Below are 17,803 nucleotides of genomic sequence, written 5' to 3' on the forward strand. Positions count from 1 at the left end.
CTTGCTCAGCAGGCCCACGAGGCAAGCATATTTTACCTGCTGAGCAGCAGGCCTGCCTCAGATCCTTGGTAACTCTGCTAGCATTTCATCTAATTTCTCTAAAAAGTTGGCATTCTTCTCTCCAGCCCCCTGCACCCTAGGCCTCCAAGTGCCAAGGTTACAGGCATTCACTACCACACTTGGCTTCTCAATGTACTATTTTTAAAAGGCCCTGGATTTCAAGTATAAAATGGATGGAAGTTATATGGTTAAGATGAAAATAAACACTAAGTTCTCAAATATGACAGGTTAGTCAATTCCACCCCGAGCTTCATTGCACTTTCTTATTTTGGCTGAGCCTGTAAAACTGGCTCAGCAGACGAGGGACTGAGACCCTGGAGACTATGAAGAAGGTACAGAGAAGTCCAGAAACCTACACAAGGTGTGCAAGTGAAAAGAAGGGAACCAGATGAAAAAAAAAATAGTCTACCTCAGACTAGAAACATGTAGGTCACTGGTTTCAAGGACTTTCATCCATAGAGCAAACCAAACAAAGCTGCGGAAAACATTGCTGGGGCTGGAACAAGGCTCATTTGGCAGTTGCTGTCTAGAATGCCCCAGCTGTGAAGTTAGCTCTAGTATCACAGCGCCTGGGCACAGGGTGGCATCCTAGTGCTGGGGGTGGGGAGTGTGGGGGAAGAGGTGGGGGAAGAGGATGACAACTTCAAGGTGGAAGTTCAAGGAGTTAAGAAAAAAGCTAAACAAAACCCACCACTACCACTGTATAAAGGATCAGGAGTTTCTTTTCTGGTTAACAATAATGTAAGCTAGAGCTACAAGACATTTAGTGTCTAGTAATACCTGTTACCCATCAGACCTCCAAAAATGTTTTTCTAAAATTTCTTGGGAAATTTTACTTCCCAAGGATAACTCTCAAATCAGGGCTGAAGAGTTTGACTCCAAGTTTATGCCAAATACCTCTTCGAAAGTAACTTTAAACTGCCATTCACTGATCTCAAACTGGAAAAACCACCACCATAAATGGTTAAATACATTATCCTGACACAGAAGTGATTTCCTAAACTTGGGGGCTTGAGCTCAGCTACAGAGAGCACTTGCTGCTCTTACACATGACCTAGGTTTGGTTTCCAACACCCACATGGCAGTTGAGAGGCCCTGACCCCTCCTCCTCCTCGACACAGGTACTGAACTCATGGATGTCATATGCACCCACATCTCTAAAAAATGTGCTTTAACTGGCAGAATCATCTCAGAGCAAACATGCTACACATAGCATTCAAGGATTAATTACTACATAGTCCTGCAAAACAAACACTAACATTGTCGATAGACTTGGACATGGTTTTAAATCCTAGTCCTGGGCTCAAATGATTGCTTACAGAGTAGTTCCAAAGGTTTCAACAGCTGTGATCATAGGAATTATGTATTTTTCAATATCCTGGAAAACGAGGGGAATACCCCTTGTATGTCTTCTGTACTCTATGACATAAGACATGGCACAAGTGAGCTAGGGATGTAGTTCAATGGCCTCGAGTCCCAGCACAAGGGCAAAAAAGTAATGCCAGGCATGGTGGCACACACTGTAATTCCAACACACACACACACAACCTCCCCCCCACACACACACACTTCCTTTAACTTCATTATTGGTTGGTTATTTGTACCTTAGTTATTAATTTATTTGGACTTCCAAACAACTGGAAAAAATACATTAATAGAACTGTTATTTTACAGGGGCACCTGGCTTAAAACACGGTAATACTTAAGGCAAAAGGCCAGAGACTATTAAAAAGAATCACTATCTCACTGGACATCTAGAAAGACTCCTTGGCAACAGTGATGGCACCTTGTATGTAAATTAATTAAGATCTTGGACAGCAGACCTGAAGATCATTCACAGTGGTGTCCACAAAGGTGAAAGCCATTTATCACCCTAGGGTGAACATTTATGATCTTTTAAAGACTAACACCGCAGCCTGCCAGTAGTGGCGCATGCACACCTTTAATCCCAGCACTCGGGAGGCAGAGGCAGGTGGATTTCTGAGTTCGAGGCCAGCCTGGTCTACAGAGTGAGTTCCAGGACAGCCAGGGCTACACAGAGAAACCCTGTCTCGAAACACCCCCCCCCCCCCCAAAAATGACTACCACCACTCAATGGCAGGGCCTCCCAAATGGCCATCTATTTCAGCAAAGCTTTCACTTGAGGAATAGGATGAGCAGAGTTAGTGTCTAACTTCCCTCCCTCAGTCCCTCTATAGCCTCTATAGCAATAAGGCAGTAACCTACTATGTAATGAGCTGCCCCACCTTCTAGGACAACTCTGCATCTTGTGGGCCATGATAAGCATGTAAGAACTCTACTCACCCTTTCAACCTTGGTTGTGGTTTGCTATGAAATCAGATATTTAAATGGCAGAAAAGAAAAACCTTGGTAACCATGCCTTGAACCTAAATGACAGAGAAAGCAATGGCAGAAACAGCAAAAGCTAAAAATGACAGCTTAGGTGATCTGCTTACCTAACCCTAAAACTATGTTATGGTAAAACAGGCTATAAGCAGATAAGCAAGCACAGCTGAAATTGCTCTGATAAGCTAAGAAGCAAAGGTAAATCATAGCATCCTTCAGCTAGCGAGCTACGGACAAAGTCGCAGCTGCTCTAAGAGGTAGGAAGCCAGGCTGGAGAGTGAGGGCTTCAGCAGTTGAGAGCCCTTGTGCTTACAGAGAGGGACCAGGTTGCGTGCATTCCCAGCATCCACAAGCTGGTACATAGTTCTTGGGCCTGGTGCCCTCTCCTGACTGCTGTGGGCAGTAGGCACACTTGTGGTATACGTACAGGCCAAACACTCATACCCATCAACCTAAAATCTTTAAATAAGAAAAGGTAAATGCTAAATATGTATTACATCCCAATTCCTTACAAAAGGTTCATTTATAAAAGGGTTTTTTTCTTCTTCTTGGAGACAGGGTCTCACTGTGGAGTCCAGTCTGGCCTGGTATGTGCTATGTAGACCAGGCATTAGGCTGGCCCCTAAACTTAAGAGATGTGCCTGCTTCTTCCTTTAAAGGCTCAGCCATAAAAAGGGCTTTTAATTTTTGTAAGGGCAGGAAGTTCCTACAAGAGTCTACCTCACACCATGGAGAAAGCAACTTCACACGCTATCCCCAAAATCAGACACTAATAGTTATTAAATCACTCAGATTCAGAGCAACAATTGGGTAAATTGTAATTTTTTTTATTGGAAAACAAATATACAACTTGGAATGGATTTGAGGCAAGTTGTGCCATGAGCAGGTTTTCTTTAAGTGGCTAAACAAAGTTTAAAAAGCAAGTAACAATAAAAGAAAATGTTCCTGGTACAATACCAGCAGTACAAAAAAATAGTGTCCGAGTACCTGGATAAAACACCCGTTTTGCAATAGTGCAACTTTTAAGTACATATTGTTGACTGTCCACAGTCCACGCAGAGTTACAGCTCCACACTTCAACAACAACATGCTGACAGTTCCTAAAAGCTACTTTAAAAAAGGCATAACCCAGATGTTCCCTCATTGGACCAACTCCATCTAAGTTTAGATGTGCAGACGGGCTTAGATATAGCCAGAGTAAGCCACATGCAACATGTTACTTCATCAATTTTCTAAAATAAGGTTTAAGGACAATGACAGTAAGATAAGGGAAGAAAACATGGAGGAATGAAGTCCTAATTACTATACATGCATATTTTTTGACAGTAGGGGGGGGGAACCTTTTACAGATAAGTTACAAACAAAGAAAAGGCAAATAAACAATTTTGTACAAGAAATTTAACACATTCTGTACAATGTCTTCACTTCGCTGTCATCATTTGTACAAACTCTGGAAAAAAAAATGAGAAACACAGAAACGTGAGTCATCCATAGGACAAGCCAGCGTGACCACACACTGCACCTCTGTCCCTTCCTTCAATCACCTCAGCAGCAGGGAAGCCAGTTAATGGCCAAAGCTTATCTTCATAATCACTAGAAACTTAGATAGATCATTAAACATGAGGCAATTAATGTTGGGGCTGAGGGATAGAGCTTACTGTACAACACTTGCCTAGCAGAGGTAAGACCCAGAGTTCAATCCCCAGGAACAGAATGGGAGGGAGAGCATTCTTGCCTTACTTGGCTTACTTTACACTTGATTTTTATTTTTTTATTTTTTATTTTTTTTCTTTTTTCCGGAGCTGAGGACCGAACCTAGGGCCTTGGGCTTGCTAGGCAAGCACTTTACCACTGAGCTAAATCCCCAACCCCCACACTTGATTTTTATATCAGTTAGGTCAAAAGTCAATTGTAACCTCAGTGCAACAACTGCTTTAACTTTTATAAGGCTAACATTTATGCAGCTTACAACTGTTACGTCGTGAAAAAGTGAAAGGCAAAAAGAAGTCCTTTCCATTTCTAAAAGCCTCACTTCCTGGGCAGCCATCTCAATTTCAAGTAACCAAGATATTTTTTAATTAAAACCATTCCAGATTGGAATCAGAAAGAAAAAACAGAACCTAGTCACATACAGTCTGTTAATTTCATTTTAGGAAATTCACAGTAAAATTTCAAACTTTTAAAATGATCCCATCACCTTCTACAAAAACTGCACAGCTCCGTCCAAATGTTAACAACTTGTTACAGTGTTCGTGTTCTAGGTACAGGCGTAGACCTGAGAGTCAGAGTTCTCAGGTGAGTCATGGAGCCTTGTTGGCAGACATTTTAAATGACATAAGTTTAGTGAGAACTATTTTAGCACCCAAATTTCGGGAGGTAAAGATTCCTGATCTTCAGCTAGGAACCCCCTTGGTAACTTTACCTAGAATTCAGCGTGGAGTGAGCGAGTGAGACTGCCCTTGTGACTCACCTTCGTAGTTTACCTGACCGTCCCCGTCAATGTCTGCTTCCCTGATCATCTCATCGACCTCTTCATCTGTTAACTTCTCGCCAAGGTTTGTCATCACATGGCGAAGCTCTGCTGCACTAATATAGCCATTGCCATCCTACAACAAAGTGGGAGGATGATGTCTGAGTAATACGTGAATTCCTACATTAATGAACAATTTCATGTTACAAAAGTAGACTCTAGAAATTTCTATCAAGTGGAGGCAGAGGCAGGTGGTTCTCTGAGTCTGTAGCAGCCTGGTCTACAGGGAGTTCCAGGGCAGACAGGACTACACAGAGAAACCCTGTCTTGGGTGGATTTTTTTCACACAAAGTGAAGAGAATCCACACTACCTGATCTGTAAATGTCATTAAGTAGTCTGTCTCCAGCTACTACTCCCTGCCTCCAAAGGCACATGACATATGCATCCTCTGCAGTAAGTTTACACGGGGTCCCCGGGGAGGCTCTATCGGTCTCATTCCACTGCCCACGAATGCGCCCGAGCCTTACCTTATCAAACACACGGAATGCTTCTCTAATCTCTTCTTCACTGTCTGTGTCTTTCATTTTTCTTGCCATCATTGTCAGAAATTCAGGGAAATCAATTGTGCCATTACCTGAAAATAGTTTGTGTAAACATACAACAAAATGCAGACGCCTCTGTGACAAACCCTCCAGCCCCAAATTAAACACTCACCATCCGCATCTACTTCATTGATCATGTCCTGCAGTTCTGCTTCTGTGGGGTTCTGCCCCAGGGACCTCATCACTGTCCCCAGCTCCTTTGTTGTTATTGTCCCATCCCCGTCCTTGTCAAATAGTGAGAAAGCTTCTTTGAACTCTGCCAGAGAGAACACACGTCCAAACATACAGGTTAGCACCGCCGCCCTACGCAGTAAAATGTACTAACTCTCCAAGAAGGCAAAGATAGACAGCACTTCAAGTGGAACTCGGACTCCTAATAAATTAGGTGGGAATACCTTGTGAGAATTTGTCAAAATCTTTGGCTAACCAAGCCACTATGCTGGTTCATACTGAGCTACCAGGAAGGACTAAAAGCTCAGGAAAATCCAATATACAGACAGATGTTTAGAGGGACCTTCAAAGGTTATGTCTACAATTAATAAAATACTAAATCAAAGCAAGAACTTCAGAAAAATATTAAAAGGACTAGTTTTCTAACATCAAGAAAGAAACCATCAAATACTGATATTAGTAATTGAGCCAAGCTATCAATGTCCACTTAGATCTAACATTATAGAGAAAAAGACAATTTTGAATAGAAAACTTTTTAAGCTTTAAAACTTTATTACAAAAGTAAAATATACGTTATTCTTTTTTTTTTTAATATACGTTATTCTTAAGAACTTTAAAATCTTATGAAATTGTGATCACGTTCCTTCTAACTTGAACTGGTATCAGGAAATGTATTGATGAAACTTTTCTTTTCAAGACAGGAACTAAGAAATTAACTCCCAAGGTCATAGCTTAGATAACAAAGCAATAACAAGGTCAAACTAATAGATAACAAGTAAGTAAGGTATTTTCTAAACAGACTAGACTTTTTTGCAAACAAAACAGCAGTTCCAAAGTTGCTGAGCTGCTAAGCTCTGCCATGTGAACTGCCCCTGACTTTGCGTTTAAGAAATGAGATGGTGTTGGTGCTTGTCTGTCTGTCTCTGCTGTAATTTACTCTCTGCAGTTCTGGTTCACACCATCTCCACACCCACCCATCTATCTAAAGACTTTGTCCACCGACATAAAAGTCTGTTTATGAACATAAAACTTCAAATTTTATAATAATTTCCTTAAACTGGAGAGCATCACTACTTGTACACATTCCTCTATATTAACCCACTATTGATATTACCAAACCACCCGCTGAAAGCATTCAGCTCACTTGATTAATCCACACGAGAAGTCAATACTCAAACACCTCTCGGCCTCCTTAGGAACTGCAGTTTCCTTTCCACCTTACACCGACACGGCTCTGGATTTTGTCTGCTTTTATAGTCAAATGTTACCAGTTTTATCCGTTTAATCTCTGGTCATTTTGTCTATGCCCATTCATAAATGCATTTTTGTCTATGCATTTTCTCATCCTCTGACTATCCAATAAAACAGATTCCCCTTGATTGACCTCAGGAAAGACATGTAATAATTTTATAATCCTCAGCAACTCCAGGAGCTAACAAACACCAGGGAAGTCACTTTAACTAGTTCCCCCGAAGTCTATAAAAAAGCTGTACTAAATGCTACTGATTCTTTTTTTTCTTCCTACTTCTGCAACCAGTAGTTTGGTTCAAAGCTCCCCTCCTCTTTGCTTCTACTATGTAAACTGCCTCCTTATTTGAGTTCTTTTGTGAAAAGTACCCAAACAATTACCAGATCCTATTACCTTTGAGGACACCACGGCACTTATGCAGCATATAAACACCTGGTCAGCTTTTTACTCGGGTTCAGCTGTACTGACTCATCTGTGGTCACTCAACACTCTCCACATACGTGCATACAACACTCTCTCTCCACATACCTGCACACAACACTCTCTCTCCACATACCTGCACACAACACTCTCTCTCCACATACGTGCACACAACACTCTCCCCACATACGTGCACACAACACTCTCTCCACATACGTGCACACAACACTCTCTCTCCACATACGTGCACACAACACTCTCTCTCCACATACGTGCACATAACACTCTCTCTCCACATACGTGCACACAACCCTCTCTCTCCACATACGTGCACATAAGACTCTCTCTCCACATACGTGCACACAACACTCTCTCTCCACATACGTGCACACAACACTCTCCACATACGTGCACACAACACTCTCTCTCCACATACGTGCACACAACACTCTCTCTCTACATACGTGCACACAACACTCTCTCTCCACATACGTGCACACAACACTCTCTCTCCACATACGTGCACACAACACTCTCTCTCCACATACGTGCACATAACACTCTCTCCACATACGAGCACATAACACTCTCTCTCCACATACGTGCACATAACACTCTCCACATACGTGCACACAACACTCTCCACATACGTGCACATAACACTCTCTCCACATACGTGCACATAACACTCTCTCTCCACATACGTGCACATAACACTCTCTCTCCACATACGAGCACACAATACTCTCTCTCCACATACGTGCACATAACACTCTCTCTCCACATACGAGCACACAATACTCTCTCTCCACATACGTGCACATAACACTCTCTCTCCACATACGAGCACACAATACTCTTTCTCCACATACATGCACACAATACTCTCTCTCCACATATATGCACAGGTCTAGTCCATTCAAACATCTCCTGAGGAACTCATCTATTATCTGTCAGAAGCTTAATTAGGAACTGGGTGCAATAACTGAGTAACCTGTATACAGTACTAAGACACCAATCTAATTACTATACAAATCAATGCATTCCCCACCTACAAACAAGATGCACAAATTATCTAGAAATAAATTATCAGACTAGGTCCATAGTCAATCATTTACCAAATTATTAAAAGGTTAAAGTATGTCGGGCGTGGTGGTACACGCCTTTAATCCCAGCACTCAGGACGCAGAGGCAGGCGGATTTCTGAGTTCGAGGCCAGCCTGGTCTAAAGTGAGTTCCAGGACAGCCAGGGCTACACAGAGAAACCCTGTCTCGAACCTCCCCCCCCCCCCAAAAAAAAGGTTAAAGTACTTAAAGAGTTACATACTTAACCATAAAAATGATCTTTTATCATTTATGTGCATAACCTCCCAATGTCTAAGTAGCAACAATCAAGTTATTATATGGTTTAACTACGCTAACCTATTTGTAGGAAATAGACGGCAAAGTTTATGTATTCTAAATTTCAAAGGTTTAAAACATTCATGGGTCAGGCCACAGTGACACACCTGTAATTCCAGAACTGGAGAGGCTGGGGCAGGAGGATCGAGAATTAGAGGCCTGCCTGGGCCTTGTCTCCAAACAAAACACATTATCCATGCTATACCTCTTAATTTATGTACAAAATAAAGGAAACTAATGACATTATTCAAAGGCCAAATCTATATTCTTTTTTTTCTTTTTTTTGGTTTTTCGAGACAGGGTTTCTCTGTGTAGCCCTGGCTGTCCTGGAACTCACTCTGTATACCAGGCTGGCCTCGAACTCAGAAATCCGACTGCCTCTGCCTCCCGAGTGCTGGGATTAAAGGCGTGCGCCATCACTGCCAGGCGTCCCTCTGCTTTTGCAGTTCATCTGCTCTTCAGAACCAGCACAACATGTACTTACACACAGGAGCACTTTATTCTAAGCATTCATTCCCATTAATAATATCAGAAATATAAAATCAGGAGCTAAAAGTTAAATACGTAATAAAAATACTCACTATCACAGCTATCTTATATGTAGGTGTAAAGGGCCCACTCCAAAGGGCTTCTATGCCAAGACTGAAATTTTCACAAGTCAGAATTTATTTTTAGTTTTATTTGTTCAGTTAAGTAACTGTAAGAATTGAGACTATTTCTCAACAAAGGGAAATGAGTGCCCCAGGGCACAGCAAGCCTCTGTAGTCAGGGTAACCACTGCTACAAATGGATAAGATTAATGTTCTTTTTTTAAGGTATTTTCTTTATTTACATATCCAGTGCTAAAGATTAACGTTCTAATCAAATCTGGACCTTCAAAGTTTAAGACTGAGATTTCATTTAAAATTTTTTAAGTACCTTTCACTACCAGTCTTTCAAATGTGAAACAATAAGGTTACTGGTGTCATGCTAGAATGAGTTATTCTTTAGAAAATTATCTTAAGGTAATATAGATTTTAGTAACTTTCACCAGAACAAGTACTATTTCATTTCTAGACTAAGTTATTTACTGTTAGAATTTCTAAACAAATCTATAGTAGTAATCGTTATACTATGAGAATAAAAATAGTTTCAACTGCTCATATAATGTCACATTTTAAGTCCCTAGATGGTCAACATTTCTTCCTGGAAGGATGAGATTTTAGACTCCAGAATATCACTGACCACCAACTTTAAGAAAAAGGCAAAACAAAACCAAAACCCAAAAACCAACTGTGCCTTTAAGGTAGATTGAACTTCAGGAGCAGGGCCCTTGGAGAGGCCAGGACGGACACTGCTAGTGGGTTCTCTGCACTGCTCTGCAGTTATCCACTCAGAAAACACTTACTTACAACATAATGCACAGTAGGCACTGGGCTTGACATTTGTACTAGAGAAAAAGGCAAAACAGAGAAAGAACTCCTCTCCAGCCAGCCCCTGCCTTTTATAAAGCCAACGTTAGGACAGAAACTATCTAGCTATGGAGTTTAGGCTGCTCTCAAATTTGTGAGCCCCTTGCTTCAGACCCCAAGTGTTGAGACTATTTACCTTGGAAAGACAACTTTCTGATAACTACAAGTCATTGAAGACTTCATCTATTACACTGACCAGATATACAGAGCTTTCTAAAAGAATCGAATATGATAGAAAACTTTTTTTTGTTTTGTTTTGGTTTTTGGTTTTTTCGAGACAGATGTAGCCCTGGCTGTCCTGGAACTCACTTTGTCGACCAGGCTGGCCTTGAACTCGGAAATCTGCCTGTCTCTGCCTCCCAAGTGCTGGCATTAAAGGTGTGTGCCACCACTGCCCAGAATGATAGAACCCTTATATCAATACATTTTTCTACCCTGAAATGTCTGTTGTAAGCAGGAGGGACCAATATTTGACCAGATACATGAGACAGTCAAAAGTGTCAGAAAGGAACTATTAGCCCAACCTAATCGCCCAAAGGGGGGAAATACAAAAAAAAAAAAAAAAAAAAAAAAAAAAAAAGCTGAGGAAAAAAAGGAATTCTTGGTAATTTAATGGTGTAACTAAGGTTGGAGTTCTTTAGCATATGTGTGACTGAATTTCAACATAACAAACCAATACAACTGAACAAAAAATTCAAAGCTCTGCCTTATTACTTCAATATACACAAGATATTATCTTACCAACCTGCAAAATTAAATGCTAGATTTAAATCAAATTATTAATTTAGCAGTTTTTTAAAAACCTGTTTAAATTTAGTCCTTAATCCAGTAGCCTTTTACTTTATATAGTCATCAAATATTTGAGGACTAGTGATTTCTAACAGTTTCCAGGTTTCTGTAGATTTGCAGGAATCGTAGATTTACTCTAAAAGGATGATACAGTTGAACTTTAAAAGCTGAGGTAAATGCTCAGGTAACAGAGCATGCTAGAGCATTGGGGGAGGGGAGGTAGAAGGGTCATAAACTGCAAACCAGCTGGACTTTCATAGCCCGAGCTAGACAGTTAAACTGTCAAACACTCACATGCCAGGGGTAGAACCATCAGCATGTGACCAGTATGCATAAGGCCCTCGGTTCAGTCTCCAGCACCAGAGGGGGAAAAACATTTGGACACATATCAAATGCCTCTGAATTACTGAGAAAATGCAAAGTTAAAATTGCTGATAAAAGTCTTAGGAGGCCACATATAATGGCGATGCCTAAAATCCCTTGCTTGCACTCAAGAGGCAGAATTAAATGAGTTCAAGGCCAGTCAGTTCTTCAGAGCAGGACCTTGTATTCAGAAACAGAGAGAGAGAAAACACAACTGGCAGCTTCCACATTTCACAATCAGATAGTTGTCCCAAATATCACAATAAAGCCGAGAGTCCTGGCAGGCAGGTTACACAGCTCAAGACAAGTTTTATGCATTGGTCTCATTTATTTCTCCTAAGAGGGTCAGTTCAATAGCTGTCACTGTCTTTAAAATCAATTCAATTGCTACATTGACATACATAAAGAGTTATAAAATCTGAAAAGAAATCAGAATACCAGCGACATTTGTTATGTTTGTCTCTATTACTCACCAATACATCATACAAACTGAACACTGTGTATCTGAAATGCTTGGGACCAGACATGTTTCAAATTACAAAGTATTTCATGTGTCATATATACCTTTATATACAACTACAAGTGATTTTTATACAGTATTTGTACTGTCCAAGCATCTTGACCACAACCCATCTGTTATGAGGTAGAATGGCCCTTCTTCTATGAATGGTGTCATGTTAGCACTCACGTTTTAGATTTTGGAGAATATGAGTCTCGTAGAGATGAAGGATTGCCTAATCTATTAAATCAACTGACTAAAGTCAAAGGAAATTCAATTTTCATTTTTCTGACTCTACATTTCAATTTAATTTAGTTACTATACATACTACTTACCCCCCCCCCAACACACACACACACAAACATGTACTTTATTATTTATATTATCTGAAGTTACAAGCATTTTGGATGGTAGTAAAAAGTACAAAATAATAAAACCATCACCACCAGTTGATATACCTTATTCTCATTTTCCCTCTCTCTAAACACAGACATAAATTTTGTGTGTATGCTTACACTCACAACTGCCAAAGGCAGCTCAACTACTGTATTTATGCTACATTCAACTTGTCACCATTCATGACATAATCAAAGGCATTTCATTTAATGATCTTGAGTTTGTTATCCAATTTATAACAAATCACAATGGATATAATCCAGCAGGATATTTCTTACCTGCAATCTGCTCTTCAGTCAGTTGGTCAGCCTACAAAGAGTTCAAAAAGGTGGATTAATGACTTATAAGTATGTAGACTAGCAGTTACAGGTTCAAGGTTCATGGTGTGCTATGAGCTGCATTCAGTCTAGTGAGCCTGGAACACAATGGGTAGGCAGAATGTGGACACAACTATAGAGCCAAGCAAACTTGACTCCGAGATTATGTCAAATAACTCAGAATTATATAAAACTTTCAAAAAACTTATAATTTATACACAAAAATATATCCAATAAAACCAGCTTCCTTTTCAATTAGACTCCCTTTTTTTGGGAGGGAAGGGTTGTACCGTTTTAGGAATGGCCTCATGAATTTCTCTAGAGCACAGCATAGAATCTGAAGAGGAACCAAAAGGTAACTTCCCTCCTCAACAACTCGATTTGATCCATGGCAGTGTGGTCATTAGTTGGAGGCCAGTCTGGGCAACACAGCAAGATCTTAATTTAAAAAAGCAATATCCAATTTAATTACAATATAAATTAAACTTATTTCTCCTTAATAGTACTAAGGGAAGAAAAAAGGGAAAAAGCCAAGAAGTTTAGTTAGACTTAAAATTGAAATGCCAGTTATGTTCGGTGTCTTTTACCACCTCTCTAAATACCCATCTCTCAACACCCTGGTTTTATAAGCTGTGCAACCTGGGACATATTACACAACCTTTCATAGATAACTTCACCTACACCACCAACCATGCAGCTAATGATTACCTACAATGTATATTAACCGAGCAGCTCAGTTCCCATACAGAAGGTGAAAACACAAATACCAAGCCTTACAGCGCACCATGCTTCCTTCGCAGTAACTCTAAGCAAAGAAAATTTACTCACACACACAAACAAAAGGCATGAAGAGCATCAACTGAGATCACCCTGAGCCTTAAAAGATGCCAAGCTTAACTGTAGGGTGGAAATCGGAAGGAATGCACGTTATGTCTTAAGAGCAGGAACTCAGCCAGTGACTCCACAGATTTCAGTTGCAATAGGTTGGGTCAAAGACTGATGGAAGTGTCTTATAGGTGTATACATAAAAGATAAGGTCTCAGGGAGACAAGGCACTAACAATAATTACATAAATAAATAAGTAAATAAATCTTAAAACAGTGCACACAAATCACCTTCAAGGAATGAACCAGGCACACAAAACTCGTTTCCCAGATAACTTGAAAACCTTTCAACTTTTGCTTCCAAGGCTTCGTGAAAAGTTCTTTCTTGAGTTTAAGGAGTTTTTCTACATTTTATTTTATGTGCATCTAGTATTCTGCCTACAAGCATGTCTGTGTTAGGACCCCTGGAACTGGAGTTACAGATGGTTGTGAGCTACCATGTGAGTGCTGAGAATTGAACCCAGGTCCTCAAGAAGAGCATCAGTGCTCCTAACCCTTAAGCTATCTCTCTAGCTCCGAGTTTAAGTTTTTAAAATAAACTTTACCAATAAGTTCTAGAATAAAAACTCCTAAAAATCAAAAGCAAAGACTTCCTGGCACTCAGTATTTTCAACTACTTTTTCTGTCTATGGAGAGTGCCATTTTCTTAGAACCACAATTATACTTTTGGGAAAATACAAGCTCATTAACATGTGTTTATCACACTAAGGGGAAGACCAAGTCACCAGAGAGATGACTAGTTCTTCGCTCTCTCCATTCTTCAAGGCTTGCTGTGATGGTCTGACCCTCATTCCAGAGGCTTCCAGTATGCTTTCAGGCTCCATCCCAACCTACTGAACCACATCCTGCACTTTGGGTTACCACTGTTGATCTTCATTTAGAAACTAACCTGCATTACAGAGTCAGCTGAACTGAATGCATTACACGAGCACTCAAATGGCTGAAAAGTGATTTTTTAAAAAAATCTAGCGTATGTGAATAAATGTATGACTCCATGGCTTCAGTGAACACAAACACATCTTCATCCTGTTCATCGAGGCTTCATCTATCATCTCTTCTACAATTATAGCAAAACCAATAGAAGTTATTTCTGTAGGAAAAAGGAGGTCTTTATTCTGACAGAATGGCACCCTTCCTATAAAAGCATCTGAGGCAAAAAAGAAACCAGGGGAGAACAAAACTTCATCGAAATCAGGGCCTTGACTGAAAGTCTCAACTCTAGCTTAGCTACAAGTTTCTATGTTATAATGCAGCCAAAGCAAATCCCTATCTTTGAGCCTAATAAAAACCTTCAGCTTAATGGACTGACTTAGACACACTCGAGACATTTTCTACTGTTTACATCCTGTGTCACCCAGCCATCAACAGCACATTCCTTTCAATACATGACATCCCAATAAAAATACAATGACTGCATGCAAATCCAAGGGCTTTGTAATCAGTTCTATATACATAGGTACCTAACAGAACAATTTTTTTCTCTTTAACGAAGTCCTCAGAATCTAAAGTCTTAAATATTATGAAGTTACTAGAATAGTTGTCGATGTAGCAACGATACATTTAAATATAAAACTTACTGGGGAGAACCACTGTTAAGATATAAATTCTAATTTTCCAGTAAAGATTTAAATCCTATGCTAACTAAAAAAATAATAAGTTACTATACAACTTGGAGTGTCAATTACTGCCTATAATTTACATCGTGTTTCCCCTTACAAAGAACAAATTCAGTCAGCATATTAAAATTCATTAGTTAAAAAATATATATCAAAAAGAATTCACCAAAGTTAAATGAAGGCTAGCTCTCTCAAGGTGAACACTCCCCACACCCAAGCAGGCTGGAGGTTTCAGTTGGCAGGGATTCCCAACTACTGTTTAAGATGTCACCTTGCCTCCTGGACACACCCATTGCTGTAACCATTTGGCAAGGGAGTAAAATAAGTATTGCAAATTATCGTCCTCATTAATTTTTTTAAAACAGAAAACACGAAGAGGGACTTATTTTTCAAAGCTCTTTCTAAAATCTCCTGCTCTCTTTTACACTCTTTAAGTGTACAGTTACTGACGGCCATTATTGCATAGGTGAACTGTCCGTAAGAACTAAGATCAGATGGCAACTTCCACTCTGAAACGCAAGTCGTTTTCAAGGAACTCTGCGTGTGGTAGAGGTGAACAGGAGTGCACCTGAGCACTCAAGAATTTAGCGACCCGCCCCTTAATTGCTACTTCCACTAGCTCATGGGGGCCGAAAAACGCCTTTGAGACCCTAACTGAGGTCGGTTGCTTTCCCTTTACGAGCTCTATTTTTTTTTTTTTTGAGAAAGCGCCCGACTTCCAGCAAAAGCTTGTATTCTTCAACGATTTAAAAAAAGAAAAAAAAATTAATCATCCAGTCTGGGTAGCGGAAGCCAGCACCAGATGGAGTGAACAAGCAGCAGCAGCAGCAGCCCTGCGCGGAGGGGGAGGGGGGACTGCTGGGGTCCCCTCCCCCGCCCATCCCCGCAGCGCCGCGGGCCGCCCAGACCTCCGCAGTCCTGCAGGTGCCAGCGCAGCAGCTGGGGCGCGAGCCGAGCCGAGCCGCGTAGGGCGGCGGCTCGGGGCCCCGCGCGCTCACCCCACCCGACCCCCGCGGCGGGGGTCCCCGCACGGGCTGGACCCACGGGGCGCGCCCCCGGCCCGGCCCGGCCCGGCCTCGCGGGGATGCGGGCTAACGGCGCCCGCTCGCCTCGGGGCCCCGCGCTCCTCCCCACCCCACCCCCCGCGCATGGCGGCCGGGCGGACAAAGGCGCTTCCTGGCGCCCGCGCTCGCTCGGCGGTGGCCGTTGGCGGTTTGAATCCGGCCCCCGGGGCTGACCTTTGGCGCCGCCTCGGCCGCAGCCCCTCCTGCTCTGCTCTCTCGACCGAGCCCACGGCCCCGCACCCCAGATCCATCCTCCCCCGGCCAAGCCCCGCAGCGGTCCCCCGACTCATCTAAAAGGGAACCCAAGAGGACAGGGGTGGGGGACACCTGCGACACAAGTGTCGCGGGGGGCCTCCTGGCTTTTTTTTTTTTTTTTTTTTGGTGCCGTCCCTCTGGCGAGGACAGTTCTGAGAGGGGAGGTCCCCTCTTTAGTCAATCCGCTTCAGCATCTTTCCCCGACCCGCGGGGCGCCGGCCGCTCAGCTACGCACTCACCATGCTGCAAGGGCTACGGGTTTCCGAGACGCGACCAGACAACCGCTCGACTCGCTCGCTCCACTCGGACTAATTCTCCTCCTCCGCCCCCAGCTCCTCATAAACACCTCCCTCCGCCTCCCTCCGCCAGATCCCTCCGCCTCATCCAGATAACGGAACCTAGCGAACGAGTCCCGGCCAGCCCCCGCCCCCTCCCCCCCCCCAACTCTCCGGGAGACCCCCTTTCTCCGCAGTCACTGGGCAGACACGCAAGAGAGAAAGGGGAGCAGGGGGACGGATGACGTAAGTGGGTTCCACTCCCAGGCAAGCCGTTAAAAGGCCGGGGGAACCGCGCCTGGCAGGAGCTACTTTGCGGCGCGGAGGAGCACCGCGGTGGCGGTCGACCAGGCGAACCTCGTTGAGCTTGCTGCTGATTGGCTGATTTGTACCTGCAATGCGTCACTTTCTCTCGCAGCCGGAACGCGGTTGCGGCTTCTGCCGTTGCTTGCTCGCGCCGCGCTGTCCTGGCAACTGCGCCAGGCGGCAGCGTGGCTCTCTCTGCGCTCGGCTGGAGGACCTTCTTCCACCCGTCCTGCCTGCCACAGACACACGCACACACTCACCTTCCCGCCCCGTATGGAGGTGCTGCTGACAAAAACAACACGGGCCAAAACAAAAAATAAATAAAACTGAAGGACACCCCCCCCCCCCAGTAAACACCCACCCAGCGCGCCCAGCTTCTCAGCGTTGCTGCATAGGGAGGCCGGTCGTTTTTCATTACACGGTGCCGAACCCATGCAGCTCAGCTGACAAGCTAATCAAAAAAGGGGCTTCCGTTTATGCCTACCCTTCGCTTCTCTTTCCTAGCAGTAATTTATCAGAAAGCTACTCAAACCCACTGTATCCGAGAGTGTGTGCTGTCGGTCTCCCCAAGGAGCCCCTCTGAAATTAGAAGCCCAAAGTAGACAACCAGAAAAGGATGATGGGGGTTAGAGAGGAAAATAAGGATTCCATCCTCAAAATACAGTGCCCAGAGAAGATTGATGGAACAGCCACGGCCCAGAGAGAATTAGGAAGATGGCGAAGGCAGAAAGAACTTCCCAGTTGAAAAAGCACCACCATGCAAACCCTCAAACCGTGGAGAGCAATCACTTTGTAAAAAGCAAGGCAAGATGAAACCTCAACTTCAGAAAGAAGCCTGCCTTCAGGATAGTTTCCCCGTTCAGCAAGA

At 42.7% G+C, this 17,803-nt stretch overlaps 1 protein-coding gene across 2 annotated transcripts; it reads right to left on the reverse strand.

Moving 5' to 3' along the window:
- Positions 1-3,201: 3,201 nt before the first annotated feature.
- On the reverse strand, positions 3,202-16,736 carry Calm2 (calmodulin 2). Of its 2 annotated transcripts, NM_007589.5 has the most exons (6): positions 16,594-16,736; positions 12,497-12,527; positions 5,592-5,735; positions 5,405-5,511; positions 4,877-5,012; positions 3,202-3,856 (listed from the first exon to the last, which is right to left on the reverse strand). In NM_007589.5, the coding sequence occupies exons 1-6, from the start codon at positions 16,594-16,596 to the stop codon at positions 3,828-3,830; spliced, it is 450 nt and encodes a 149-aa protein (NP_031615.1). In that variant the 5' UTR covers positions 16,597-16,736; the 3' UTR covers positions 3,202-3,827. The 2 variants fall into 2 exon arrangements, with proteins under 2 accessions (NP_031615.1, NP_001342632.1); NM_001355703.1 differs by lacking the exon at positions 12,497-12,527.
- Positions 16,737-17,803: the final 1,067 nt, after the last annotated feature.

This window comes from Mus musculus, chromosome 17 (genome assembly GCF_000001635.26).
Source record: "Mus musculus strain C57BL/6J chromosome 17, GRCm38.p6 C57BL/6J".
NCBI lineage: Eukaryota > Metazoa > Chordata > Mammalia > Rodentia > Muridae > Mus > Mus musculus.

Excerpts from the sequence above, each read along its gene's own strand:
- Calm2 (NM_007589.5), bottom strand. Across the intron at positions 5,736-12,496 it reads GACTGAAGAGCAGATTGCAG|AGTTCAAAGAAGCTTTCTCA; the intron begins GTAAGAAATATC and ends TCTCTCTGGCAG. Across the intron at positions 5,512-5,591 it reads CAATGAAGTAGATGCGGATG|GTAATGGCACAATTGATTTC; the intron begins GTGAGTGTTTAA and ends AACTATTTTCAG.